The sequence below is a fragment of the Panthera tigris genome, chromosome B3 (genome assembly GCF_018350195.1).
Source record: "Panthera tigris isolate Pti1 chromosome B3, P.tigris_Pti1_mat1.1, whole genome shotgun sequence".
Lineage (NCBI taxonomy): Eukaryota > Metazoa > Chordata > Mammalia > Carnivora > Felidae > Panthera > Panthera tigris.
The window spans coordinates 59836873-59864463 of record NC_056665.1 but is presented as its reverse complement, the minus strand read 5'-3'; the positions used below and the strand labels follow the sequence as shown (position 1 = coordinate 59864463).

Sequence of the window (27591 nt, the reverse complement as noted above, 5' to 3'; positions counted from 1 at the left end):
ATTTTAGCTTAAATGCCACTCCCCTCCAGGAAGCCTTCATTAATTCACAATCCCAAGATTGGACAAGTTGCCTCTCCTTATGCACCCATAACACCTTGCACTCACTCCAATGGTGGTTATCACCACTCTGTGTTAGAACCTCCTGTCCATTTTTCATTTTCCACATGCTTAGACTTGAGCTCCTTGAGGGCAGACCCTGGTCCTTCTTGTGTCCTCAGTGCCTAGCTCAGGACCTGGCCCCTATAGAAACTCTGAATATTTGTCGAGTGGAAGAGTTAATGAATGTACTGTTAAAATCAAGATTCCTGAAAGAGTCTGAGGGTGTGGTAGTTGAAAAGTACTTCAGAGGTCACTGTCTCTGTAAGATGTTCCCATCCACAATGTTTTCCTGAAACCATTTTTCATGATTGTTAGGCAACAACTACAGAATGAAATAATTATATGTTACTTCCAGGTCCCTGCTGTTAGGGTTCTCCTGGTTCTCTGCCTACTCTTTAATAGGGCCATCAACCTACTATGCAATTCTCACCACACCCTCTTCTCTCCCTCTGGTCAGTTACACTTACCATTTTGTTTATATATAATAGAAGTATTTATTTAATGTGTGTGCATTTAATATATGCCCAAAACAGCTGTCTTAGTCATGTAGCAGTGCCTGGAGGGCAGGTGCATCATGCCTTTCTCCATCCCAAATTTGGCACGGTGCCATGAGAAAGCAGGTGCATCTGAGAGGAGATAATTATTGGAGTGGCTTTGTGTTCACAAGGAGGATACATACGAGCTATAGCCATTATAAGGGTCTGAGAGTACTTCATTTCCTACCAAAAATCTACTTCACTGCATCATCAGCTGGTGTTTTCTCTGGAACCACAGTCATTCCAGGTCCATCCAGCACCACAATGCACTGGCAGATTTTGAGCCAAGAGGCTGGAACTTTTAGGATTGAGGGACATCTTGGATGTGACATGGAAAGGGATTCAAAGGAAGGCCAAATGAGAGATCTCATTTTCCCCCAAGATACAAAGAGGTAGTATGTAGAAACATTTACAGGGGTTGGTTTTCCTAACTAGATCATGACGGACACACTATCTGTAAGTACCTTACTTACCTGTTGACATGTTTGTTTTCTGTAGCCCCACCACAACCAATAGAATGTAAGCTCCATGGGGGCAGAACCTTTGCTTTGTTTACTGTCTTCTCTCCTATACTCAGAACAGCAGCTGGCACATACTAGGCACTCAGAAATTCACCCTTGAATGGGCTCAGGTGTTAAAACAATAGGACACTCCCAGCATCCGGAGAATAGGTAGGGGTTGCTGGAGGGAAAGTGATGACTACATGGGTGCAAAGGACTGAAATTTATTGGGACTAGGACATTAGCCACTGCAGTGACAAAATGACAGTGAGCTGCTCAGTCAGTCTTCTGAGGGGGCAGTAAGTCATGGTCAAGTCCAACCACTGCCCTCAGACATTTGGGTGTTATCTCACAACTCTGGATTGGACACCATAGACTCTCTGGTCTCTGATAAGACTCCTTGGGAGCTGTGCAAATGGTCCAGGGGACTATCCATTGCTGACATCTCCTCTGTTGCTTACTTCGGAACCCCTACAAAGCTCCTGTTGTGGAGTGGCACAGCTTGCATTTGAACTTGCTCCTTCTCCTGCAGCTTAAAATCTGTGCATTCACTCATTGTTCCAAAATTTATAACCTCAAGTCTACATAGACATTCTTGTAACCCTTGATGTCCTTAAACTTGTTGCTCCTCAGATTAGCTTGGATCTGCCTTTGGCCACTCTTGAAGGGGACAGTCTCCAGGGTGATGCTGGCCCTGTGTTGAGGTTTGAGGACTCCAATGCTGTAGCATAGAAAACAGAATGTTAGAAAATCATACCCAATATGATAACTCCAAAGCTCTTTCCACTCAGCAACCAGGGCTTTTCTTTCATCGTGTTTTCAGAGACTGGCCTTGGCACCTGTCACCAGAAAGAAGGATAGTGATAACTCCAAGACAAGATGGAAGTGAAGGCTGAATACCCCCAGAACTCACAGAACTCTCTGCTGTTTCTTGAAGAGACCACTTCCTTCCACAGTCAGCACACAATCTGCAACATGCTCTGAGAGGGGGTTTGAAAACAGCACCTGTATGGAGAGTGGCTGATTCACAATGGCAGCTCCTAAAACCTAAACAGAGAAATCCAGGGAAGAGGAAGGGAACAGAAAATTAATCTCATTCCCCAATTCACTAAACCCTTGATTGGGCCCACTTCAACAGGAAGATGACTTGTATCTTCAGTGTCTGTTAATGCTTTCTATTATAGTTGCTGGAAATTTTTCCTTGTAGAGTTCTACTATATGTAAGACTAGGACTTTAAAATCTTTCTTACTGTTTCCTTTCTTTTCCATAATCCCCAATTTATTATGACTGAAATATCATCATACTGGGGAGTTTCTGTGCTGATGGCATTTTATAGGTCACTTTTTCTGTTATGAATTCAAGAATGTTAGCTGTGCAATTGTGTAAGCAATTGCTCCTTAGTTGTATTTCCTGAAGAGCTGGACTTCTGTGACCCAGGTTTTTCCAACTATGGGTTAAAACCAACTCGATGGATTGTTGTTAATGTTTTTAAAGAATGAAATAGAAGAAAATATTAGTGTATATCACACAAGATATTGTTATGTAAAACTTCGTTTCATTTATACATGCATAGATGTTTGTACAAAATATTTTACATCCCTCAACCCAGCATATGGAAAAGTCTGATAAATTGGAGTCTCTAGTGATGTTTCCTCTGCTCCAAGGATTTCATCCAAGTGTAAACTAATCAATCTCAAGGATTCTCATGCATAATTTGAGTGGATAGAATCTTCTTTGGCACTTTTTTATTGTACTTCCACTCCATCCCTTTTCTTCTTCTTAACATAACTGGCTCATTTCTTTTCACACCAGTGTGTGAGTGAAAAGCAATGGGACATTCAAGGCTGTAGACAGATGGAAGCAAACCTGGAAACCCTCCCTAAAACAGACTCCCGTGGCTGGGCTTGCCAGACACACCCCACCATGGGGCCCCACAGGCTCATTTGGCAGGGTCTAGGAGGCTGCTTGGCCTTGGGGAGATAGCACTGGAAGAGATCCATGAAGTCTTCCCACTCAGAGGACCACAGAATGTCACAGCAGGCAGTGTCCTCAGAGGCCAGCTAGTCTAATCCTCTCATTTGACAGTTCAAGAAGCAGAGACCCAGGGCCTTGTCTAAGAATGCACAGCCAGGAAATGGCAAATCACACCTAAGCTGATCTCAGTCAGTGCTTTCCTCCCCACTCAGGTTTCTCCCATCTGAGCTCATAGTTCCTTATGTTGACCCTGGGGAAAGCCATCAGTAGAAGGTGGCACAAGGGAGGCATCTCTCCTTGTCCTTTCCATGAAACCTGCTCAAGGTCCATCCATAAGGCTTTTAATGGTGCAAAAGGATGGACATACTGTCCAATGTTTTCAGATGAAAACATGTTCTGATGCCTCATGTTCTGAGGCATTGGACATCCTGTCCAATGTTTTCAGATGAAAACATGTTCTGAGCCTCATGGTCTGATAGGGAGGTATTTGGGGACACCAGAAGAGTCAGAGGCAAGAGTCAGAGCCTGCTCTCCTGAACAGACTCTCAGAGGGCTCCCACCCCAGCCAGATCTCCAGGGGCCCCCAGGCCACTTACATTAATCATGATGCCTGGATAAGCTAAGGTGATGATCTTGTCCACCAGAATCTTTTCCGGACTGTTCTTCTCTTCGCCCAGGGCACTGATGCGGATCAGCTTGTCTGTTGACAGGTACTGGCTATACTGGGAATAGGGAATTCTGCAGGAATGGGTCTTTGCTAGGGAGAAAACAAAAAGATAAGATGAGTGTAGCTGGAAAAATCAGCTAGGCCTTGGATGGATCTGGGGGACCTTTCTTTGGGAAAGTGGCTTAATACAAACATGTATTAAGCCCCAGTGAAACAGGCACTAGGTTTTCAGGTGAAAGGCTGAGGTTGAGAAAGGCAAAATGGTTTCCCCAAGGTCATTCTACTGGTAAATGGATAAGCTGAGGTTCTAACAAAAGTCTGGAGGCCTCCAAAGCTCAGGCTTCCCCTATTAAACCAGGCTCCTTTCCTTGAGGTAGTAAAGGGAAGGGATTGGGTGGAAGAGAAAGGAGAGAAGAAAAAGAAGAGGAGAAGGGAGGGAGGAAAAGAGGGAGGGGGGGAGAGAGAGGAAAGGAGGGAAGGAGGGGAGAAGGAATCTGTGCCGAAGGGGACATTAGGAAGACTGGTGTCACAGGGGTGTGTCCCCAGAATCCTTGTTGGCTGGCTTGTCCCCACTGGCATTTCCATAACCCACTCTGTATACACAGACCATCCCTGTGCCCATACCCAGAGCCCATACCTTCTTCAGGAGAAAGTGTGATGAAGGCTGTGTCCTGCCAGAAAGGGGGCAGGGGGCTGCCATCATGCAGCAGGGACTGGGCACTCAGGTTCACTTTGAGGTCCTTGAACTGGAGTGACATGTTGAGGGCCAGCAGGACAAACCTTATGTCCTGGCCCATGTTGGGCGGGTCGAGCAGCTGGAATTTCAAGGAGACCTGGACTATATCACTGGGCCGAAGGGAAGGCATATGCAGGCTCCGAGGGCTGTCCCTGTTCAGTGGCACAGGTGTGGAATGTTGTGAGTCTGCTTTGTGGGGGCCTTCAGACCTTCTAGCCTTCAGCTTCTGAAGAGCTCTCATAAACACCAGCCTCTCCTGGGGGGAACCTGGAAGGACAGAGATGGCACCGGCTGTGGACCAGTGTGACCCAGGAGTGCAAGCCTTGGCTGAACACCGCAGGTGTGTCAAAACCCTCGTTTCCAACAATGAACACTGCCTACCTTGCATCAAGAGCTTTCTAAGTGTCAGCTTTGCTGAGCATTTCACACCATTCATCCTCACCTCAACCATGAGAGGGATGTATTGTTATTATTTATTATTATTATTTTTTAGCAGTGCCCATGTGAAAGTGGTGTCCCCAGTAGAGATAAGATGGCCCTTTAGACCTTCTCTTCAGTTCCATGAAAGGCCTAGAACTGTTTTTTCTTAAATCACTAGCACTGTTTTATTTATTTGCTTGTTTACTTACTTACATTTTGACCCCTTTTACCCATTTCTCCCATCCCACCCCCCTTCATCTGGTAACCACCAATCTGTATTCTGTACCTATGAACTTGGTTTCTTTTCTGTGTTTGTTTTTTTTTTTAGACTCCACACATAAGAGAGAAAATCATACAGTATTTGTCTTTGTCTGACTCATTTCAGTTAGCATAATGCCCTCAAGGTCCATCCGTATTGTGGCAAATGGCAAGATATCTTTTTTTTCTTTTTGTGATTGAATAATATTCCATTGTATACATATACTACATTTTGTTTAGCCATTCATCCATCAGTGGACACTTGGGCTGTTTCCATAGCTTGACTATTGTAAATAATGCTACAGTGAACATGAGGGTGCATATATTTTTTCAAGTTGGTGTTTTCATTTTCTTCAGACAAATACCCAATAGTGTGATTGCTGGGTCATATGGTAGTTCTATTTTTAATTTTTTGAGAAACCTCCATACTGTTTCCCACAGTGGCTGTACCAGTTTGCATTCCCACAACAGTGCATGAGAGTTCCTTTTTCTCCACATCCTTACCACCACCACCACCAACATAATCCATATACAGATGAGGAAAATGGGGCTCAGAGAGGTCACATCACTTGTCCAAATTCCACAACTGGCAAACGGCAGAATCCAGGTGGAAACCAAATCTGCCCAGCATGAAAATCTGTGCTCATGACCCCTAGACTCTATCCTGCCTTCTTCACGGGAATGACAAAGGCCCTTTAAGCTTCTTAAAGATAGCAGCACGGTGTGATTTCCTGTTCTAGAACCAATTGATTGGTGAGGTGTAGACTAATTCCTGGAAATGAGAAACTGAGAAGCCACAGTTTAAAAAGAAAAAAAGAAAGAAAGAAAGAAAAGGAAAGAAAGCAAAGGAAAGGAAAGGAAAGGAAAGGAAAGGAAAGGAAAGGAAAGGAAAAAAAGAAAAAGAAAAGAAAAGTATTTAGGCAAGCTGAGCTCCCAGAGAGGTGTGGCTTTAGTACTGGGGAGGCACTGTAGCCAAGATATGCAGGAATAGTCACCCATGCTTCCCTAATAATACCCCCACTGCTTTCACTAAGCAATCACTATCCCCAGTGACTGTCTCCACCCCCACCCCAGTGCATCCCCACAATCTCCCCAGGTAGAGGCCACTTTTTTATCCTCTTGCCCTGGGGCTCATTCTAAGCCTCGTTCCAGACAGAAAAGGATCTCAAAGCATCTGCTTTAGCAAGAGTGGGCCCAGGGAGATGTGAATCAGATTTAGCTCACCTGTGGTCGGCTCTACAGGCTGAGTGGGAGAAGACCAAATACTGCCTGACTAATCAGCACCCTCAGGCCCAAAGGAATATAGCTCCAAACCCCCAAGCTCACATTGGAACCCCATGGACCTCTAGTGAATGCTGTCACTGCCCACCTACATCCCCTTGGAGCTTGCTAGTTCAATGCCCATGTGCCCTACTTTCAAATTCTAGCACTTTCCACTCTTTGTCTGAGGCTTTGTTTGCCACCGGAGCTGCTTTAGCCGGTGCATGGAACAGGCCAAAAGTGCTAGGGACTTTACACGGCAAGGAGCAGGCTTCAACCCTTGACTAGCCCCTTGCCTCTTGGATGGGATAAATCTGTGGTGCTGTTCTACACTTTACTCTGAATCCCTGATAGGGTTGCCAGATTTAGCAAATAAAAATACAGGGCCATTTAAATCGAGTTTCAGATTAACAACAAAGAATTTGGGACATGGTTAGACTAAAGCATTATTTGTCCTGTATTTTCCCTGGCAACCCCACTCGCAGAGCTCCCCAGCAGCAGCTGAGCTCCAGCTGCCTGTGCTGCTAACCAGCTTGACGAGGTGCCCTGTGTTGGCTTCCTCCCTTCCCCTATCTCCCTTGCTCACTCTCCTTCCTTCCAGGAGTTCCTGGATGGCCTCACAGATAAACCACTTGTCCTTGAATCCTTGCCTCAGGATCTGTTCTGGCACCCAGAACAAGATAGCCCCAGAGTGGATGGAGGGGAAGGGGGTGATGAACAGCATGCTGAGCTGTGTTCATTGCTTGCCTCTCATTGTGTAACCCCTTCCTATGCTCAGACTCTGGAACTTCTCTGTGGGTCCCAAAGGCCCACATAGACAAACCATAGATACCTACTGGCCAGCCCTCCTAGCACCTGCTCAGCTAACTGCCACTCCCCCACTTTCCTGATTCACTCTTGCTTAGCTTTTCTTCCTCACTTAGCTTCTGGCCTTCATGGACTGTGTATTTTTGATTGGCCTCCCAGGGGGTTGGACCTAGTGCTTGGTCTTTCTCAAATTTTGGAAATTAGTTCACACCTGACTACCTTAACTATTTGTCCCTGCTGACTAGAGTAAGAAGCCCCTGCCAGGTCTCCCACCTCTCAGAACCGTCCTCTGCAGCAGGTGGGGGTGGGAGTAAACATGTGGCCTTGGTGTTGGTTGGGGGTCTGGACTGTCCTCCAAACACTCACTAAAAGTTAATTAATCAATATGTTACATGAAATTAATTAAATTAACTAATATGATAGGGTTTACAGATCCCCTGCCATCTTCAGAAGGAGGGTAACTTTCCAAGAAGGCAGCCATGAGGGATTCGCATCCCACACTGGTGGGATGCCTGTTACTGGCCCTACAGGTCCATGTGACCATCTTGTGGAGGCTGCTCACTGGCCTGTGGGATGTGGGGTGGCGGTGAGCACAAGGAAGTGAGGCAATGGGAACATCTCAACTGAGACCTTAAAACTGAAGGGCTGAGGAGACAAGGGGACCTGGGTTATATCCCTCAGATGCCTTCTGGTTCCCCAGAGGGCCACCCCAGCTGGCTGGGAGGTTCCCTGGGGTGGGGAGGAAGGAGCCCACAGGACTTGGACTCTGGCAGGGATTGACTCAGTCATACCTTCTATGTATTTGTAGTTCTCTGTGACGTCATCTCGCTCATCACTTTGAATGCTCTTGGTGCTGATAAAATTGCCAACAGTATTCGTGTCCCGGTGAATTTTCTGCTCCTTCCCTCCGTAGACAAGCCAGGACATGCAGTCAGCATTGACCATGGAAAAGGCAAAGGCTGTGTCATAGTTCAGATCCACCTCTCCCTCTTTGATGGCTCTGACAGAGGCAGGGCCACAGCAGTAGAGGCCTGAAGGAGAACAGAAGAGCCACGATGGGTCATTGCTGCAGGGTCAGGCAGGGGTAAGGGCGGTTTCTGGGGAGTGGGTTCCACCTTTCTTCTGGACAGCCTCACCATTGCTCGTCTCCTGAGGGGTGGCATCCAGCACCTGCCAGCCTCCATATCCGGGAGGGAGGTCCTTTCGGGCCATCCAACACTCATTCCACACATGAAAATTCCTGAAGGAGAAGCCAGAGGAGTCAGTGTCAAAGAAGGCAAGAGAGAGCTTGTAGTGCTTGTGTTCTTTCCAGAGCAAGGCAGGGGCCGATGGGTACATGGACCGCTAAATAGAAAGACAGATTTAATGCACCCTAAGCCTTCAAACTCTATGGGTGAGTAGTGGCAGCTTTTCCTCCTGTGAGCCTTGACTTGCCCAGAAAAGAGCTTTCTTCTGTGAATAGAGAGTATTAACTCTATATTAACTGGAATTAACTGAAGTTAAATATCCCTCTCTCTCTCCCAAAGGTCCTCATGGCCTTTCTTGTGTGTGCTGCTGAGTCACAGGGGCAGACATGGGTGTGTCTGGAGGTGGGGCTTCAGGCCCTCCTGTAGTCAGAGCTATAGGCTGAGTATTAAATGAAGGAGATGGCAAAGAGGGAAATCTCACCCAGGGCAGAAAGCTGTTGTGATGTGAGGATTCTAAACTCAGAATCGTTTTTGTGTTCAGCTATGTCTCAGCCTTCGAGGTGGGGATACAGGGCCCTGGGACTGGTAAAAGTGAGGCGGGTCTGGGAGAATAGCAGGCTTGTGGGCACAGTCCTGCCCCACTATCTGCTGGTGGAGTTTGCCTTGGAAAGAGACAGAGAGGTGGTCTCTCACCAGACAGTGTCCTTCTTCTTATTCTCCAAGATCCTGCCTGTGCTGTCATAATACTCATCTATGATCAGGTTTCCATCTGTGTCGTGGCCAGAGTCAAAGTTGGTGATCACACGGGTGGGGATCCCCAGGCACCTCATTACTGCAGAAAGAGCAAAAAAAAAAAAAAAAAAAACCAACCAAACAAACAAAAACAAAACTCCTGTGGGCTGTGGATTCAGGAATTCTATGGATTCCTGGATGTAGGGCCCTGGGCCCAGGGAAACCATTCTTTGGCACCTGCAGGACTAGTCAGGGGAGCTGTCTGGAGCACTGGGTTGATGATATTGCCAACCTCTCTCCCCACCTTCCTGAACTCCTCTCCGGGGCTCATGGAAGAGACACTGTGCAGAGGCTGGGCTTCTGGTTGCTCAGAGAAGCACTGCCAGGGCCGACAGAAACTCCAGCAAGTTGTGAGTCCCTGACTTTGCAAGCAGGACTGGGTAGGCACGACTCCTTTGGCAAGACTACTCAGTGGCCTAACTTGGTCTTGCTCATCTCTTGGCTGTGAATCTCCATCTTCAAACCAAATGCTAGAATTTCAGCTCAGACCATCAGATACTTAGACAAAGTGTCTGTGGTTTGGATTCCTCCTTCTCTATGGGTGTATTGTCTTGGAAGCTTATAAAGGAAAGTGTCACAAAGGAAGGCAGAAAAGGAAGGAAACTGTGTAACAAAAGCTTAGAAAAGTGAGGGTTTGTACCCAGTAGAGAAATTCTAGAAAGGAGGTACTACGTTGTTTTTATTCCTGAGAGGGCATCTTTCCCTCTGCCAGCCAACTTCTGTGCTTTGTCCCTTGCCATATTTCCCCCATTCTGCACTCTTTAAGTATAGCAATATCCCCCAGCCCACCCTACTGCCGATGTCCTGGGGACCCTGTCCCTTCAAGTCCAGCATTGGCAGCCCACCCCATTTAATAATAATGATGATGATGGTGATGATGATAATAATAATAAAATTCAATAATATCAGCCAGGCATATTGCTATATTATCCTCAGGACAACTCTACACAGAAGCTACCATTATTATCCTCATTTTAAAGATTAAGAATCAGGGGCACCTGGGTGGCTCAGTTGGTTGGGCGGCCGGCTTTGGCTCAGGTCATGATCTCGCAGTCTGTGAGTTTGAGCCCCATGTCAGGCCCTGAGCTGACAGTTCAGAGCCTGGAACCTACTTCGGATTCTGTGTAACCCCCCCCCCTCTGCCCCTCCCCCATTTGTGCTCTGTCTTGCTGTCTCTCAAAAATAAATGTTTAAAAAATTAAAAAAAAAAAAAAAAAGAATCAGAGGCTAAGAGGGTCACCTGGGTGGCTCAGTTGGTTAAGGGTCTGGCTCTCGGTTTCTGCTCAAGTCATGATCTCACAAACCGTGAGATCAAGCCCCTCCTTGGGGGCAGTTTCTCTGCCTGCTCAATCTTAAGATTGAGCCTGCTGAAGATTCTCTCTCTCCCTCTCTCTATGCCCCTCCCCACCTCACAGGTGTGCATGCTCTCTCTCTCTCTCTCAAAACAAATAAATAAACTTTAAAAAAATCAGAGGCTAAGAAAAGTTGGCAACCTTGACTAACGTCAAATGGCTAGGAAGTGGCAGACCTATCACTCAAATCCCGATTTCACTGCTGGGCTCGTACTCAATTCTGAGCCCACCTCCCAGTATTGTGCACACAGTTCAGCATTCTAGTATTTTTCCCTTATTAGACATTTCATGCATTTTCCTATGTTAACAATTATTTGCACAAAGCCTCTCCAGGTCAGGGTGTAGAGACATCTCTGGATATAGCTCGGAAAGAGGGGGAGAGGATCCCAAAAGGGAACCTGGAGCTCTCCTTGGCACAGCTCTGTGCAAGGCCAAGGAATGAGGGCAGGGAGTGAGCAGAGCTGACAAGTGAGTTGTAGGTGGAGGAAACACAGGACCGCCTCAGAGGGGAGGGTGAGGTTGGAAAAGCTGCCACTAAAGGAACATGGGACAGGAATAAGGCAAGAGCACTCAGGTGACTCAGGAGCATTGCGTGAGCACATCTGTGCTAAGATTACAGTCAGGAGGGTGGGTAACACTTCTGATAATAAGAGAAGGTGCCAAGGAGGGATGGGCAGGGAAAGGAAACAAGCCTCCATTCTTCACACCAAGTGATGAATTCACAAATAGCCACATGAACCGTCAGTGGTGGTATCAGCTTGTGCTCAACAAGGCTGGATGCACCTTTTCCACCTGAACATGTGGCATTGTGCCCATGGCACTCTGAAGTTCTTTATGTGACTTAGCACATGACTTGTGATGGTTTGTTTATGAGTCTGCCTTCCTGAGAGGGATTGTGTGATATTCGTCGTTATCATTATATGACCATTAACAACACAGAGCCAGGCCTGTTTTGCAGAAACTTGATGGTGCATCATTGCTAGATGGCTGAATGAGTGTCTCACAAATCTTCTGCCTGTTCTCATGATTTCTGACTTTGCACAGCACTTTCATAATGACTGCGCCCTATGCTTTAGGTATCAAGCTTGACTGTCAGTAGAGCATAAGCTTTGAGTGGTGATGGATTTGCATTGATCTGTTCTCACGCTTTTGTCATCATGGAGGACAACAGCCTGTCACCGTAAAGCCATGGTGAGGCTAGAATGGTTGCTCACATGGGGAGTGAGTGAGGCCTTGCTTCCATACCACACTAAGAGAGCTAACAGCACTCAGATTTGCATGAAGTCATACACTATATTTTTCCCAGGGTCTTGCTCCCTCTGTCCTCCATGCTCTGTCCTCCCACCAATAGCTCATCTTGTCTTGTGGATTCACCTCTTACTTCTGTGCCCACAACTCCTGAACTTGAATCTTGAGCCTCTATGGAGACCTCGCTGCTTCTAGACACATGCCCAACTGAGCTTGTCTTTCAGTCTTCTCCATCTTCTTTGCCGGTTGATGACATCATTATCATCATCATCATAGTGCCAGCCATGGTGCCAAGCATTGCATGGGCATGATCTCATTTATTCATCTCCCAAACCCTGTGGTTATCCCTACTTTAAAGAGGAGAAACCTGAAGTGTAGAGAGGTTGAGGTCACATGGCAGAAAGAGGAGAGCCAGGGCAGGATTTAAGCCCCTCATTCTCTGATCTCAAAACATCCCCATGCTTCTAGCTACAAGCCACACCACTGCAACTTCACTAGGCATCACAGCACCAACTCATTCTCAATGCACCTTCCTCTGTCAAGTTTTCACTGACTACTTCATGCCACACTAACTTCCCTTCTCATGCTCTCACTTAATCCAGTCACCTGTGCTGCATATTTTATCACTGGATGGAGCTCTCTGTGATCTCCTGTATTTGTTTTATCTTGTCAGCCAGATTACAAATCCCCCTAGACTAGGATTTATATCAGATGCTTTTCTTGATATTTCTTTGTTTCCAACACAGTGCTGGGTACAAAGTAGATGCTCATTAAATCTGTGTTGACATGTATTGTCTTTAACCTGTGAATAAGGTTTCTGCAGACTACCAGTCCTAATGACTCACAGTTTGACATGAGACTCAGGTGACTCACTAATAATTTTGGGGGAACTGAGTACTACATAAAAGGGAAGTGTGTGTGTTTGTGTGTGTGTACACACATGCACGCAACCCTCACACAGTCATGCTTAGATAAAGGTGGACCAGATATCAGAATCTGGAAAGGCCTGCAGAGTTCCCAAGGTATATGACACCACACCACACTCCCAGCATGAATTACTATGTCTTTTCACTCAGCCATTCAGCACTCATCCAGTGCTCATGTCAAGCCCCTGTGATTAACCAGGCAATGGGTTAGATGCATACACAAAAATGAAAGACATTCCTGTCCTCAAGGAGTGCAGCTTCACTTTTGACTGGTGATGGACATCATCCTGATGGTGTATTAAACATGGAGTCTGTTTCAGGACTAGCTGTGAAATCTTCTCACCAGTTCGTTTTCCTCCCCTGTCTCCCACCAGCTCCCCATGTGGAAATGTGGCTCCAATTTTAAAAGAGAAATCAGTGGAAAGTTAGAGTTAAATCTGTTGAAATTCGCTTGATCAGCTTTGCTGCCACACTTCTATGGCTTAAACTGAAGAATACAGTCAAACTTCAGCTAATAGAGTTGAAGTGTTTCCATTTAAATATGATGATTTTTAGCATCTTTTAATTTCTCCCCGGAAGCATCAAGCTTCCAAATGGTAAAAGTATCTTCTCCTCCCATGCTTCTAATTGTTCCTTAAACCAAGATGGTTATATTGTCTTGGTTTTTCAGATACGCCTTCACAAGTTCATATTAGAACTGTTCTTGTTTGTCTGCAATGACAATGAATCCTAAAACTGCTTTAAAAAAATAATGTCCACTAAAAAAATTACCAGGCATACAAAGAAGCAGAAAAATATGACTCATAACCAGGACAAATGTCAATCAATATACTAGATCTAGAAATAACAGAGAGATTGAATTAGCTGACAAGGACCTTAAAATAGCTATGTTAAATATTATAAATATGCTCAAGAGGAGGCAAAGGAAAACATGACCATAAGAAGAGAAATGGAAGATAGAAAGAAGATCCAGTGGAACTTCTAAAGATGAAAAATATAACATATAAATATTGGACAAAATATTGCACTATAACAATATACTTTTTTTTTTTTGGTAAGAACACATTCAGAGACAATGTTACATATTAAATACATCAAAATGTTTCCCTATCATGGAGGAAGGTGAATAGGAATGGGTTGCAAGACAAAAGTGAGGAAAAACTAATTGATTAGTTAATTAATTTTTTAAAAAGGGGCCTGAACCAGACCTATTATGATAAATATCATGAAATGAGAAATATGATTAATTAACCCTAAACACTCCAAGGAATGAAAGAAGGAAATAAAGTAAAAAAGTGAGACAGATGATGGGGAACTGAATTTTGGGGGATGACTAGAAACACCTTGTGAGCAAGATCCAGTCAGACCTCTGGAGCCCAAGAAGCTGAGATTAAAACAGTATCAAGCTAATTATAATAACTAATATTTATGTAAAATTAACCATGTGCCAGGCATTTTTCTAGGTACTGGCCAAATATTAACCCACAACCTGGTAAGGGAACATTCCACACAAGCCTTGATGTCTCATTAATCAATGGAGAACAATAGTAGATTTGTGTTTGAGTGAAAGGTTGAGGCAACAAAATGCACCAGGACTGGGGCTGAGATTCCTTCTTTGAGAGCTAAGGGCTCAGTGAAAACAGTGAGGACAAGAGTTGTATTCAAATGAAGATAATGAGGTACTTTATAGAGGTCACTATACAACTGAGTGAGAAGAAATCTTAGGTGACATGTAGCCCAGGGGTGTTCAAAAAATTTTAAGTAGAGGACCCTACATGCAAGGTAAAGCGTTAAGTGGGGATCCAATATACAAAATGTACTCATGGGGTAGTTTTGGGTGAAGAGAGGAGGGCCTAGCTCTAAGCAACACAACCTCCTCATCTCCCACACCATTTCCCACCATCCTTCCCCCCATGTCTCCTGGGCCACCTCTCTACTTTATAGAGCAGGGGATTATGTCCCATAGACCTGTTCACAGTCAATGTTCATGTCTTCCAAGTCACTGCTGACCCTATCCCTACCCATGCAGCTGTGGGCAGGAACAGACCAGGCATATTCCCAGGATGACTGCCTTAAAAAAAAAAAAAAAGGCAAAAAACCAACTTAATTGAGATATAATTCACATACCAGAACCCTTGTAAAGTGTACAATTCAGGAGTTCTGGTCCAAGATGGCAATGTAGGAAGACCCTGAACTCATCTCCTCCACAGACACACCAAATCTACACCTATTTATAGAGCAATTCCTCTTGAAGAAGAACTGAGGGCTGACTGAAAGCTTCTGCACAACAAAAAATAGACCACACAGAGAGTGGCAAGAGAGAGGGGGACTTGGTGACCAAGGGAATCCCCACTCTGACGCTGTAAACTGCAGTGGGAAGGGATAGTACTGAGGGACTGTGAAAAGATTAGTCTGCCCTGGAGCACAGAAAAAAAAGCCACAGTATAAAAGAGCAACTGGAATATAAAAGAACCAGCCCTAGAACCTTGACAAATGGCAGGGGAGCTGCTGGAACTCTCTCCAGGTCCCTTGTAGCAGAGAGTGGATGGCCAGGAACAGGAAAAGCCTGATGACTGAGAGCTGTGGGTGGCCAGCCCTAAGTACAGAAAAGGTAGACCAGAGATTTGTCTGAAATTCCCCAAATAACGCCAATTAATTGAATGTCAAAGAAAAATCCTGTTCAAAATTTGATGCATGCACGTTTTCCTTTTGGTGATTTTTCATTAGGAACTTGACATCAATATGTTGGCATTTAAAAAGGCAATTCTGCGAGGCAGAGCTGCGGGGGTGGGGGGGGGAATGCATTTCTGAGTCAGACAAGAGTCACTTGTTCACTGTAAGCCTCAGTTTTCTCATCTGTAAAATAATGGTAATGATATCTACTTTGCAGGCAGTTGTGAGGATAGAAAGAGTAAAAGTGCCCGGCATATGCCTGAAGTGCAGAGGATGCTGGGTAAGTAGCAGTTGCTAGCAATATGTATGTATTAGTATGTCCTAGTGGTTACAGCATACCAGACCTGGATGTGAGACTGGCTCTACTGCTCCATTTCCCCACCTGCAAAGTGGAGATGATGATGATGATGATAGAACCTACCCCATATAGTCATTTGAGGGTATCAAATGAGGTGATCCTAGCTGATGTTTACTGAACATTCACTGTAGCCAGGCACTATTAATTCTTAGCACATTCCACATACCTCAGTCCTTCAATAACCCTATTCAGTAGGTACTGTTACTTTCTCCCATCGTAAGTCTGAGGCACTAGTCTGACTTGCCCAAGGCTACTCAGCCATTTGATGGTAGTGTTGGTATTTGAAAGCAGTCTACTTCCAGAGTCCATATGCCTCACTATTATTCTAGGTTGTCAAGATTTTAACACAGTGCTTGGCACAAAAGAAGTCCCCAATGCACAGTGCCTGGCACAAAAGAAGTCTGCAATGCACATCAGCTATAGTGATTGTGAAATAAAAACAATATTACTAATAAATGTGCTTTGGTAGCTCTGTTGGGCTAAGGAATTTGATAAATCCTTAACTTTTAGTGGAGGATAGAGGTTGGGTCTTACCTATTTTTGTATCTAAGAATACTTACAGCACAGTGCCTAGCTTAGAATAAGGACTCAATAAGTGGCTGGATAAATAAATGAGTTTTCAAACAGATATACTTATTAATATACATCATGGTGGCCCTTTGGGGGAAAGCTGCTGTTGCCTGAGCTATAGTTGGATCAAGCCACATTTGACCCACTTTGCTCAGCCCTTTGCTTCCCAGGTCACAAAGGGGCCATGATTCTCATAAACATTTTAATTGGTCTGCTCTCATTACACAATCTTCATTCACTGGCTCCACCCCTCTCATTGCCCAGTTCCAGACAACCACACCCAAAACCCTGGTCCTCTCCCTCTCTACATGCACACTTGGCCCATTAGTCTTTAGGCTTTTCCACACAAAGGAAGGTTCCCTCTCCAACATGCACAAGACTGATCTGTTCTCTGCCTACCAGTCCTGTGCCTGCTCCCTGGATGACTCAGACATCCCAGGTCACCCATATCTCTGTGACTCTGGGTATCAAAGCTGTTGAATTCCTAGTTTCTTGTCCCTGGGCAATCAGAGCCTCCAACTCAAGATGGGGCCCTGCACTTGAAAAGGAGGAAGAGCTCCTCACCAACCTATTTGAAGTCATCCTCTGTGGGTATTGACAGAAACCTCCTTGTGCCCTTGGACAGAGCTCTGGTGCTCTCTCCTCGGCAGCTCAACAGCCAGGCTGTCTCTAGGCTTCCTCCAAGAGCCCAGAGATGGGCTCAGCACATACAAGCACATAGACTGCACCAGGCTTTGTCATACAGGGAATTTCTACATGAAAGGCCTGAGTCTGCAATAATCATGAAGCTGTGCCAGATCTGGTCTCCCTGGAATGGACTAGAGACTCCTGTGAGTGAAAGCTGCTACTGGCCTCTTTCCCTAACTAAGAAGAATAAGAACTTCCTGACTGTGACCCAAGTCAGGTATACAGATATGCATGCCTGGAGGCTGAGAGCAGCCTAGGTATGGGGGTCAGGGTGAGGGTGAGAGCCAATAGCAAGCTGGACCCTGGGTAAAGCAGAAGGCCTCCTCCTGCTGTCTCTATATGTGACTCATTTCTAGGTGTCACTTGCCTCAAGATTCACAGCCACCCCTTTCTTCTGCTTGCTCCTCCTGCTATCTGCAAATCAACTTCCATTTGCCTTCTTTTTCCCATACATATTTTTTTAGCTTTCCTTCTAGTGTAGCATCCACTTCCTATCAGAAAAAAGCTGATCTCCTGTTTTCTTCCATCCCCTACCTCTCTGACCTGAGTCAGGCCTCCAGGCCTACTGAGCATGAGACAACTCCAAATTCAAGGTCATTTTATGTAGACTGCCATCTTTCCCTGGCCCCATGGCCCATACCACCACTCCGATATACATTTCCCTCCCATGTCAAGACCACGCTCTGTGCTCAGAAAGGGCACTAATCAGTTTGTAAGTTTTCTAAATACTTGGCCTTTCATCTCATTCCTATCTTGGACCAAACAATTTCCAGCCAGGCTCCTAGGTTGTCCAAACTCAGAGGAAGAGAAAGGACAGGAAAGTGTTTAATTTCTGCCTCAGAACCATCCTCTGAAATAACTCCAGATACATGAAGCCGGGGTCACTGAGAAGACATTTTTACAGAGGGGCTTCCTTCCAAACATTCCTCTAGTGGGAACTGTGCAAGACTGGGACAAGAATGGTTCAGAGGTCTAAGACATGAGCCAGTACATTACTTGTTCTCTCCATGTGGCCCTTTCCACTCCCTACCTGTGCACATGATGGCAGCAAAGACCCAGCACTGCCCGTAGCGCACTGGCTGGCAGCCTGTGGCATGCCACTGTTTCAGGATGGCCACACTGCCGGTCCACTCTGCAGGGTTGATGCCATCTAAATAACTCTCACTCCAGTTTCCATTAAGCACCCCATTGTCATCGTTGCTGTTGATCTGAAGAGAAACCATATATAGAACCATTAGAAGCATTCTTTTGCTCAGCAAGATGCGATGTGTGGGCTGCTTTGCAAGGTCTGTGGGCCTGAGACACAAAGGACTCTTCGAACTGGTTTTACCTGGGAATTTCCAGACCTGCTAGGGAAGTGGTGAGGGTAGGAAACTGGCCATTCTGACTTGTCTCTACTGTTAATTAGTTGATCATTCTATTTCTACTACCCCCTGCAAAGCTAGAGGTTGGCTCCAAGAGCTCTTAAAAATACCTCAGAGCAAAGGAAATTTCGAAAAAACAAAAACAAAAACAAAAAAAAAAACAAAAAAACAAGATCAGTTCCTAAACCGAAGTTATACTCAGCCTTTCCTGAAACATTAATTTGGAATTAATGAAGGTAATGACCCACACCCAGCTATTTCGGAATTCAGCTGAGAAAACCTGTTACCCATATTTTTTCATTAGCCTCATCCAAACTGGCTTTGCCAGAGGGTCCCTGCTCTCGACTCTTCACCCCACCCCCATTGCAGGAGACAACTGTCAGGGGGCATCCCCCAACACACACAGCTTCCTCCCTCCCTAGACATACCCCGGGTGGGCAGAGCCAGACCCAATCTCACCATGGCACACACCACTCTGCTGATGTAGACGGGGCTTCCCCGCAGGGCACAGTCTGTAGCTGGATCAATCTGGAAGTTCAGACTCTTGTCTAGTAGCTCCAGGCAGATGTCTATGATATTCTCTTCAAACTATAAGGGAGATGCAGAGAAGCAAGGCTCCCATGATTGGCACATGTAGATATGACAAGAAATTCATGACCCATCCCACCCAACTCTCCAATGGAGTGGTTTGCGGAATACGATCCCATTTGTAAGGTAACTGTGTCCAGTAGCACGGACATAAACTGCCTCCTAAGCAGGTGCAGGATCTCTGAGCTCTGGTGTCACAACTCACCCAGTTTGTATGTCCTACAAATCAAATCGCTGGGGTTCTTTCCAATGAGTCTGACTGGCTAAAATGTCAGTTTCTCCCTCTTCTCCTCTCACTCCTGGAGCCTATGGGATGTTCTTGCTAAAACCACGTTGCCTCATCTTCTACCTCCACTTGCTACCCCAACTCACCATTGGCAGCTACTGTTGAGGTACTGGCACGAACTAGCCATGGTACCTGTGACTCAGTCATGCTCTGGAATGACTAATAGTGTGTGAGTTATGGAAGCTTCCCACCCAAAGCAGGCTGACTTGTCCTTCGGGCTTGGTGTGAATGACATTTTATCTGAGGCCTTCCCTGAGCCTGAGCCTGGTTTAACGTCAGTTATAATGATGGAGCCAAGCTCTGTCTCGCTTGCCTGAGCATATACTCTGTCTGTCTCCAACTGTCCTTGTAACTGTATGCCCCAGACCTGGCACAGTGCCCAGCACATAGTAAGGACTCCATGCATCTTGGTTGAATGAGAGTAAATGAATGCATTTATCCCCATGTAATATTCCCACTGGACAATAAACAGGATTTAGGAACTTTCTCTGACCTATCTTCCCCAGGGGAGAGTTTAATCAGTTCACTCTTCTGCTTTAAAATGTTCAGAGGCCTCTAGACCTTCAGAATCAAAACTCTAACCTCCCCTAACAGCCACATAAGACCCTCCCTGATATGGCCCCTTGTACCTCTCCAGCCTCATGTCTCAATTCCTCCTGCTTCATCATTTTGCTCCAGCATTACCAGATTCCTTGTAACCCTTGCAGCAGACCAAACTGTTTCTCACCTTTGTGTTTTTGCTCATGCTTCCCCACCTTTCTTCACTTGGCTAACTCAGTTCAAGCATCTCCTTTTCTAGGAAGCTTCCCCGATGACTCCATTCCCAACCAAGTGCTCCTCCTCTGGGCTCTCAGAACATCCTGTGCCCATCTCAGTCTTTGCATATCCCACTGCATGGTAAGTAACCTGCTTATGTGACCGGGTCCCCACTATACTATGAGCTCAGGGACAGCATTCAATTCATTTTCATATCCCTAACATCTTGTACTCTGCCTGATATTCAGCAGGCATTCAATGTAAGTTCACTGAATAAGAGACAGGAAGAAAGGGAAGGAGCCAGGGCTCAAAAAAAAGCAATTTCTCACTTCTATTGCTCACAGATGATGGTAGGTTCCTGTCTACAGGGCCTCTCTGGATCGTCATTTGCCCGTGCTGAGTGAGGGGTTGGGGAGGTCAGTTGGCACCAGTTGAGGCTGCCACGTCTCGTCTTGAAAATAGCCACCTCAGGAGGCCTAGGCTGTGCCTGAGGCCACATGTGTTGGAGTTCTATTTGGGCAAGTCCAGGAGAGGGACTCATATCAAACAGACACAAGGCTCCACAAAGGCTCCTAAGATTTCCCAGCCAACAGCCATCCAGCAGCCAAGACTAGTCTTCTTCCTCCAACAGTGTTGTGGTGCCAGATCCCAGTCTTAAGAACCCTCTTCCCTGGCCTGGCCCTGGACTTCCTGGAGCACCTGTTGTAGGCTGAGCTTTATGTGGGAGGCAGGCCTTGCAATAAGGCAGGAGTTGCAACACATTCCGATTAATATGATGCCATTTTTACAAATACAATCACGTTTTAGAATATGCAGAAGAAACAAAACATGGAGGAACATACACCACTCTGGTGATGGTGCTTAGCATGCCCTTTGTGTTCTAAGTACCCATTTTTAATTTTTTTAATGTTTATTTATTTTTGAGACAGAGAGAGATGCAATAGTAACTGGGAAGGAAGTACATCACTGCTCATTAACATTGCTTTTGGCTGAGATGTTCAGGGACAAGTTTCCTCAGTGTGACGGAACTGATTCTAGGGTCTGTGGTCTAGATAATGAAGATGAAGTGAGAGAGGCAAATGGGGCCCAACTGGAAACAGTTTAACAAACAACAACCAGGCACTGCCATGGCCATCCTCATTATTGTCCCTTTGTCCTCATCATCATGGTCAATAGAACTCCCTGGTGGGTGCCTTTAGCTGTCCTTCCCCCTTAGATCCTGATGTTCAAATCAGACATGATCAGCAAAGAATATCCTCCGACTCATTTAGCTCCCTGGAGTGTCATCTCACACTTTGATGTTACCATTTGTCCATTCTGGGTGAGCCCTGCATGAGAAGAACCCTCCCACCTTGCTCCTGCTCCCCACTTCCCACAAGCCCAGGGCCTGGATGGGCTATGAATAGGGCTGAGACTCACCTGTCCATAGTTCCAGGGACACGGGCGGATCCAATTCTTGTTCCCTTGGTAAATGAAGCCGTAATCATTCACGACATACTCCTGCCTCTGGGGCTCACTGTCCAAGTAGACAGAATCCCCTAGGAATCAAAGTGGCAGGACACAAAGCAAAAAAGTTATCGTTCCCTTCCTACCTCATTCCCATCCCCAGAAGGCAAAGTCCTATGGAAACTGAGCTCTGGGGATGGCACTGGGTGTCACCAAAATGCAGAAGAGGAGGTTTCTTGGAGAGACCCACCTTCTACAATCCCTCAGCACCAGCAGCAGGTTCAATACGAACATGAGGTTGAATAGTGAAAATTTACCTTCAGTGGAATTTCTTGGTTTTCAAAGCACATTTACATCCTGATCTAATTAAGGGTGGAGGGAACAGGCTCAGAGTGATAAGTAACTTGTCCAAATCACATGTAAACACAGAGTGAAGTTTGAACAGAGTCCATATGTCACCATATTCCATGATTTTTCTGCTACATTCAACTAAACCTGACTGGAAAAGAGCAAACCAGAATTTAGGGGTTGGCATTAACCTTCTCATGCCTTTTATAGGAATTTAACCTAAGGACAGCATTTAGGAAGTATACACAGATTTGGATGCTAAGCTGTTTATTTGAGTACTGTTTGTAACATTGAAAAGCTGGAAACAACCTAAGTGCCTGGTTCTGGGAGCTTGTTAAATAGCCATGTCCACCACAGAATTCTGTACATACACGATTAATGTAAGATTACAAAATTGTACATATAGGCATCGAAATCTACACGTGATATGTTAAGTTTTAAATGGGTTACATAATAATGTTACAGCATGAATTGACATTTGTTTAAAACATATTTATACCAAGGATTTTGAAGACTATTCTAAAAGATGTTGATAGTAATTTTTTTTTCTTTTTGCCTGTTGGTATTCTCTAGATTTTTTGGAATGAGCACATATTGCTTTCATGATATAAAAAAAAATTTTTTTTAAGTTGAGAATGAACAAATAAATGCCATGGGAGTAAGTGTCCTCTTTGCAGTGTCCTAGAACAATCTGGAAGGCCCACCTAACTTGTAGGTAAAAGTACTCTCCTCAATTCCTCAGAGGCAGCCTCAGACTCAGCCTGCATGGACTCTGGTAGAGTCAGACTCCTAGAGAAGATCCATTTTAATGAGGTCTTGCACCAGTGTGACCAGATCTGCAGGTTCATGATTGAGACCACACATATTCTCCTCACAGCAGGGGCTAGCAGTGGCCAGCACTGCAGGGTGGGGGTCCCTAGCCAATATCTTGGACATGGTGATGGGGTAGCCACTGAACCTGTCTTCAGGGCCTACCAACCCCTAGCCCCATATTGAGTCTTCTGGGACCTAGATGGGGCACAGCTTTAAAAAAAAAAAAAAAAAAGGCCCTACAGTGATTACTTTCCTCCTCACAGTTCAGGAGAGGCCTAAGTACAAGTCTGAAACCCACAGTCTTGGAGGCCAGGACGTGTGTGTGTGTGTGTGTGTGTGTGTGTATACAAGAGAGAGAGATAGAGACAGATAGACAACTGTCCTCCTTGACCCAGTGGTGGAGCGTTTTCATATGGCTAATGGGTAAGAGCTCTGGGCCACTCAATGACAGGGCAGTAGGAGGTGGTTAGAGATGCTAGATCCCAGCCAGGTTCTGGTATGACTCACCTAGCCCCCTTAGAATAAGGTTGGAGGAGCAGGTAGAATGAGAGGGAGGAAGGAGAGAGGATATCCTCCAACTAGAATAGGACTGTTGAGTCTGGCCTCTGCTCCAAAGCCTACCAGACACATTCTCAACTCTCAACTCTTCCTGCCCTTCTTCACATTCTCTCCTCCTGACTTGTCCTTCATTCTGCCCATACCATGTCTGTATGTCTGTATAACTACTCTGCCCTCAGGTGGATTTAGATTACAGGGATCGTAGGACAGGTGGTACTGGGATATTCCATATATCTTTGTCTAGGACAAACACTGGAAACAGCCAAGATACCCATATATAGGAGACTAGTTAAAAACATTTGGTAGTCCAAACAATGGAGTAATTGTAGCCATTAAAAAGAACATATTGATAGGAAAATATATTCAAAGTTGAATTGTTGAATAAAAAAAGCAAGTTAAATCATGCTATGTACTATATAATCCCACTTGTGGTACAACTGTATAATCACACACATATGTATATATGCATAAATACATATTTGATTAAGCATGGAACAGTTTTGTAAGACTACACAAGAAAATGCTAACAGAATTTTCCTCTGGAAGATGGAACTTGGAGTTTGGGATAAGGTTTTACTTTTCACTTTATACTTTCCTTCCTCCCTCCCTTCCTCTTTCTTTCATTTTTTCTTTCTCTCCTTTGTTCCTTCCTTTGTTCCTTCATTCCTTCCTTTCCTTCATTCTTTTTCTTTCTTTCTTCTTTCTTTCCTTTACTTCATTCCACAAATATTCAATGCAATACACTTCTTATTCTTAGAATGAAAAGACACAAGTTAATTTAAAAATGTGTGGTAAAGGTAGATGTTAATAGTGGTCAAAGTTAATTATATTAGTCTTCTTTTCAAAAGTTTATTTTATTGGGGTGCCTGGGTGGCTCAGTTGGTTAAGCGTCCAACTTTGGTTCAGGTCATGATCTCATGGTTCATGAGTTCAAGCCCCATGTCGGGCTTTGCACTGACAGCTTTCTGCCCTTCCCCTGCTTGTACTCTATCTCTCTCTCAAAAATAAATAAACATTTTTTTTTTTACTTGAGAGAGAGAGAGAGAGAGAGAGAGAGAAAGAGAATGAGCAGGGGAGGAGCAGAAAGAGGAGAGAGAGAGAATCCCAAGTGGGCTCTGCACTGATAACACGGGGCTCAAACTCACAAACCGTAAGATAATGACCTAAGCCGAAACCAAGAGTCAGACACTTAACCAACTGAGCCACCCAGGTGTCCCAATAGCTTTCTTTCTTTCTTTTTTTGATGTTACTTATTTTTGAGAAAGACAGAGACTGAGCACGAATGGGGAAAGGGCAGAGAGAGAGACACAGAATCTGAAGCAGATTCCAGGCTCCGAGCTGTCAGTACAGAGCCCAAAACAGGGCTTGAACCCATGAACCATGAGATCATGACCTGAGCCGAAGTCAGACACTTAACTGACTGAGCCACTCAGTTGCCCCTCAATAGTTTCTTTTTAAGTAAAGATGACTTTGCTCATGTTTTAAAAATTCTAAATAAGTAAATAGCAAGTTCTTCCTGCCTTGTTTCTGGTGCTTGGGAGTAGATGCTGAGTGCATACAACTGGGAGGTTTCTGGTAGTCAGGGAACAGGGGTCTAGAAATCCTTGAGCCTGGCTCTCTGTGGCACTGACAAAGGGGCAGAGACAAGGGACCCACACACAGACACCCCACCTTACCTGGGCACCAGGGATTGAAGAGCAGGATGAACTCCCCAAGCTGGTAGGCTGTGACAGACTTCTGGAAACAGTCAATATGAACTTTCAAGAGATACCGACCCACGGCTGCCGTGGGAGGGGCACACAGGCTCACCTCCAGGGAGCTGGCCCCATTGGTCTCCAGAGAGGCAATCCATGGGCTGGGACCATGATGACCTGCCAGGCTGAACAGGGCTCGAGTCCCATTGGACAAGTCTGGTAGGGGTCCTGAGAGGGAAGCAGAACTCAGGCTCTCTGCAGTAAACTCTCAACCCTCCAGAATCTTCCTACACACACACACACACACACACACACACACACACACACAGCCCTCAGGGGTCCTCACCAGTCTCAGCCACAAAGATGATATTGTCCAGGCCTGGCTGGAAGCCCCGCTTCCTGAAGTACAGAGTGATGTTGAAGGCCTGGCCCCGGCGAACCAGGAGTCGGTCAGAGCTGATCTCCTCTGTGTGGTGCCGCACATTGTTCCAGGAGCTCTGGAGGTCTGTAAGGGCCACCTCCAGCCCTGCAACAGGGCAGCCAGGGGCATATGAAAGAGCAGGGCTGTAGAGTCTGGTCCAATCTTGCCCACCACTATTTAGCTGTACAAACTTGAGAAAGAAACTTAGCCTCTCTGAGCCTCAGTTTCCAAGTTAGTAAAACAGAATCCATAATACCAGTGTTACAGCATTGGTATGAGGATTAAATGAGGCTTCATGCCTGCAACTGCCTCTTTGTTACTTCCTTATTCCTTGCCTTTCTTGCTTTTATAACCCTCTATCCCCTTCCCCTTTTATGCCCTCCAGAGGTACATGGATTTCTGCCTCTGTCCAACCTCTTTCATAGTCCTGGCCAAGTTTGATTGCTCCCTTCAGCCTAGCATGTCTCCAGATTCACCCCAGCATCCAGTTTTTAGACTCAAGTTAACAATGTCACTTGCCCCTGTGCCAGCCTCCAGGTCTGGTAGTTAACTACTATGCTTTCAGCAATTTGCTGGCTCCCTGACCACCACTAATGTCACATGCCTAATGCCCTGGGAGCTGGGATGCTGAGGATAGTCAAAGAAAGTCCCACTCCCAGCCTTCTGGAGCCTCTGATAAAACACAGATTGATCTCACTACTCTCCAAGTGTGTCTCCCCAAGAAGGGCTCCATTTCTGACTTCTCCATGTTTGGCCATGGTCCTACAGTGGTCTCCAGGCACCTGGGCTCACAAACTTTAAGTCACACTTGGCTCACCCATCTCTTTCTTGGTCTTTTTCCATTCGTATGTGGACACGTCCCTTCATTCCATGAAAACATCTCTGGTGTCCACTTGACCCTTTCCACATTTGCATAATTCTGACCTCCTCACTTTACCCTAGTGACCATAACCACTTCCATTAGGTGTCCTGCTTCCTACACCATCCTCTCCTAACACATCACCAGATTATCTTTCCTCAAGACAATTTAATCATGCCATCCTTTTGCTTTAAAAGTTCTGAGATACCCTACAGCCTACCATACAAAAGGCACACTCCTTAACCTGACACTTATGACCCTCCACACCTGGCCTTCACTTACTTGCGTTCTTGCTTCTCAACACTCCAAGCATAGGCCCTCTCCTCCAACCAATCTGTTCCCAAGCAAATGGTAGCCCTACCTGTCCATGTATTTTGATCCTGCTGTAACCCCAACTTAGAGTGCCCTCTCATTCTGTCTGTCCTAACAAAATCTAACCAAATTCTACCTGTCCTCCAAGGCCTGTAGAAGACCCACCTCTTTCATGAAGCCTGCCTGAGGTGACCCACCCTTCTTTCCATCTCCCACTGGCCTAGAGTACTTAACTGCATCACTTATAGTGAAACTTAATTGCTTCATTGAGTTAATATCATGCTCAATTGTTCATTTTTATCAACAAACTTTTACTGGGAGCCAGTAATTTCAGGGTCAGCAAGAAATATTCAGATATTTTTGTAGTTACTTTTTCATTTGTTTGCCTTCTACCACAATATGTAAGCCAATGAGGATACAGGCCTAGCTGTTTTGTCTCAGCTGTATTCTAGATTATAAGAAATACAAAACAAAACATTTGACAAAATCCAACATCTTCTCATAATAAAAAACACCCAACAAGTAAATTACCTCTAAGAAAGGAAGTAAACTAGCTGAAACTGATAAAGAGTATCTATGAAAAATCCACAATAATGAAATACTAGATACTTTTCTCCCTAGGATTAGGAACAAGACTAGGGTATCTTCTCTTTTCAGCATTGTACTAGAGATTCTAGCCAGTACACATTGGAAATAAGTAAAATTGTCTTTATTAATGTATGACATGATCTTGAATATAGCAAATCCTAACAAATCCGCACACAAAATTAGAACTAGCAGATAAATTCATCAAGGTTGTAGAATACAATATGTATATACAAAAATTAATTATATTTCTATACACTTGCAATGAATGAAGTTTTAACCCTGCCTTACACCATATACAATAATAAACTCTAAATTAATCTAAAACTTAAATGTAAGAGCTAAAACCATAAAACATTTAGAAGAAAACATAGGGGTAAATTTTCATTATCTTGGACTTGGAAATGGTTTCTTAGATAAGACAATAGAAGCACAAACAACAAAATAAAAAACCCTATAAATTGGATTTCATCAAAATTAAAAATTTTTTGCTTCAAGGATATCATCAAT

General features: G+C 45.0%; 2 protein-coding genes across 4 annotated transcripts in view; one reads left to right on the top strand and one right to left on the bottom strand.

Moving 5' to 3' along the window:
* CCNDBP1 (cyclin D1 binding protein 1) overlaps positions 1–27591 on the top strand; it is a 70291-nt gene that overhangs the window by 41606 nt on the left and 1094 nt on the right. Inside the window, exons 14-15 of one of the 3 annotated variants that reach the window (XR_006218649.1) lie at positions 15654–15716; positions 20089–20186. The gene's annotated coding sequence lies outside the window, so the exon portion shown is untranslated. Of the gene's footprint in view, positions 1–1958; positions 2711–15653; positions 15717–20088; positions 20187–27591 lie in introns of those variants that run through there. The other 2 variants (XR_006218650.1, XR_006218651.1) reach the window with 2 other exon arrangements.
* TGM5 (transglutaminase 5) lies at positions 1058–26168 on the bottom strand. Its single transcript, XM_042989220.1, has 13 exons — positions 26143–26168; positions 25251–25498; positions 24887–25132; positions 21465–21583; positions 18875–19003; positions 18082–18259; positions 9139–9277; positions 8395–8498; positions 8050–8289; positions 4415–4780; positions 3707–3867; positions 2049–2182; positions 1058–1856 (listed from the first exon to the last, which is right to left on the bottom strand). Exons 1-13 carry the CDS (start codon positions 26166–26168, stop codon positions 1703–1705), a joined length of 2244 nt encoding a protein of 747 aa, XP_042845154.1. The 3' UTR covers positions 1058–1702.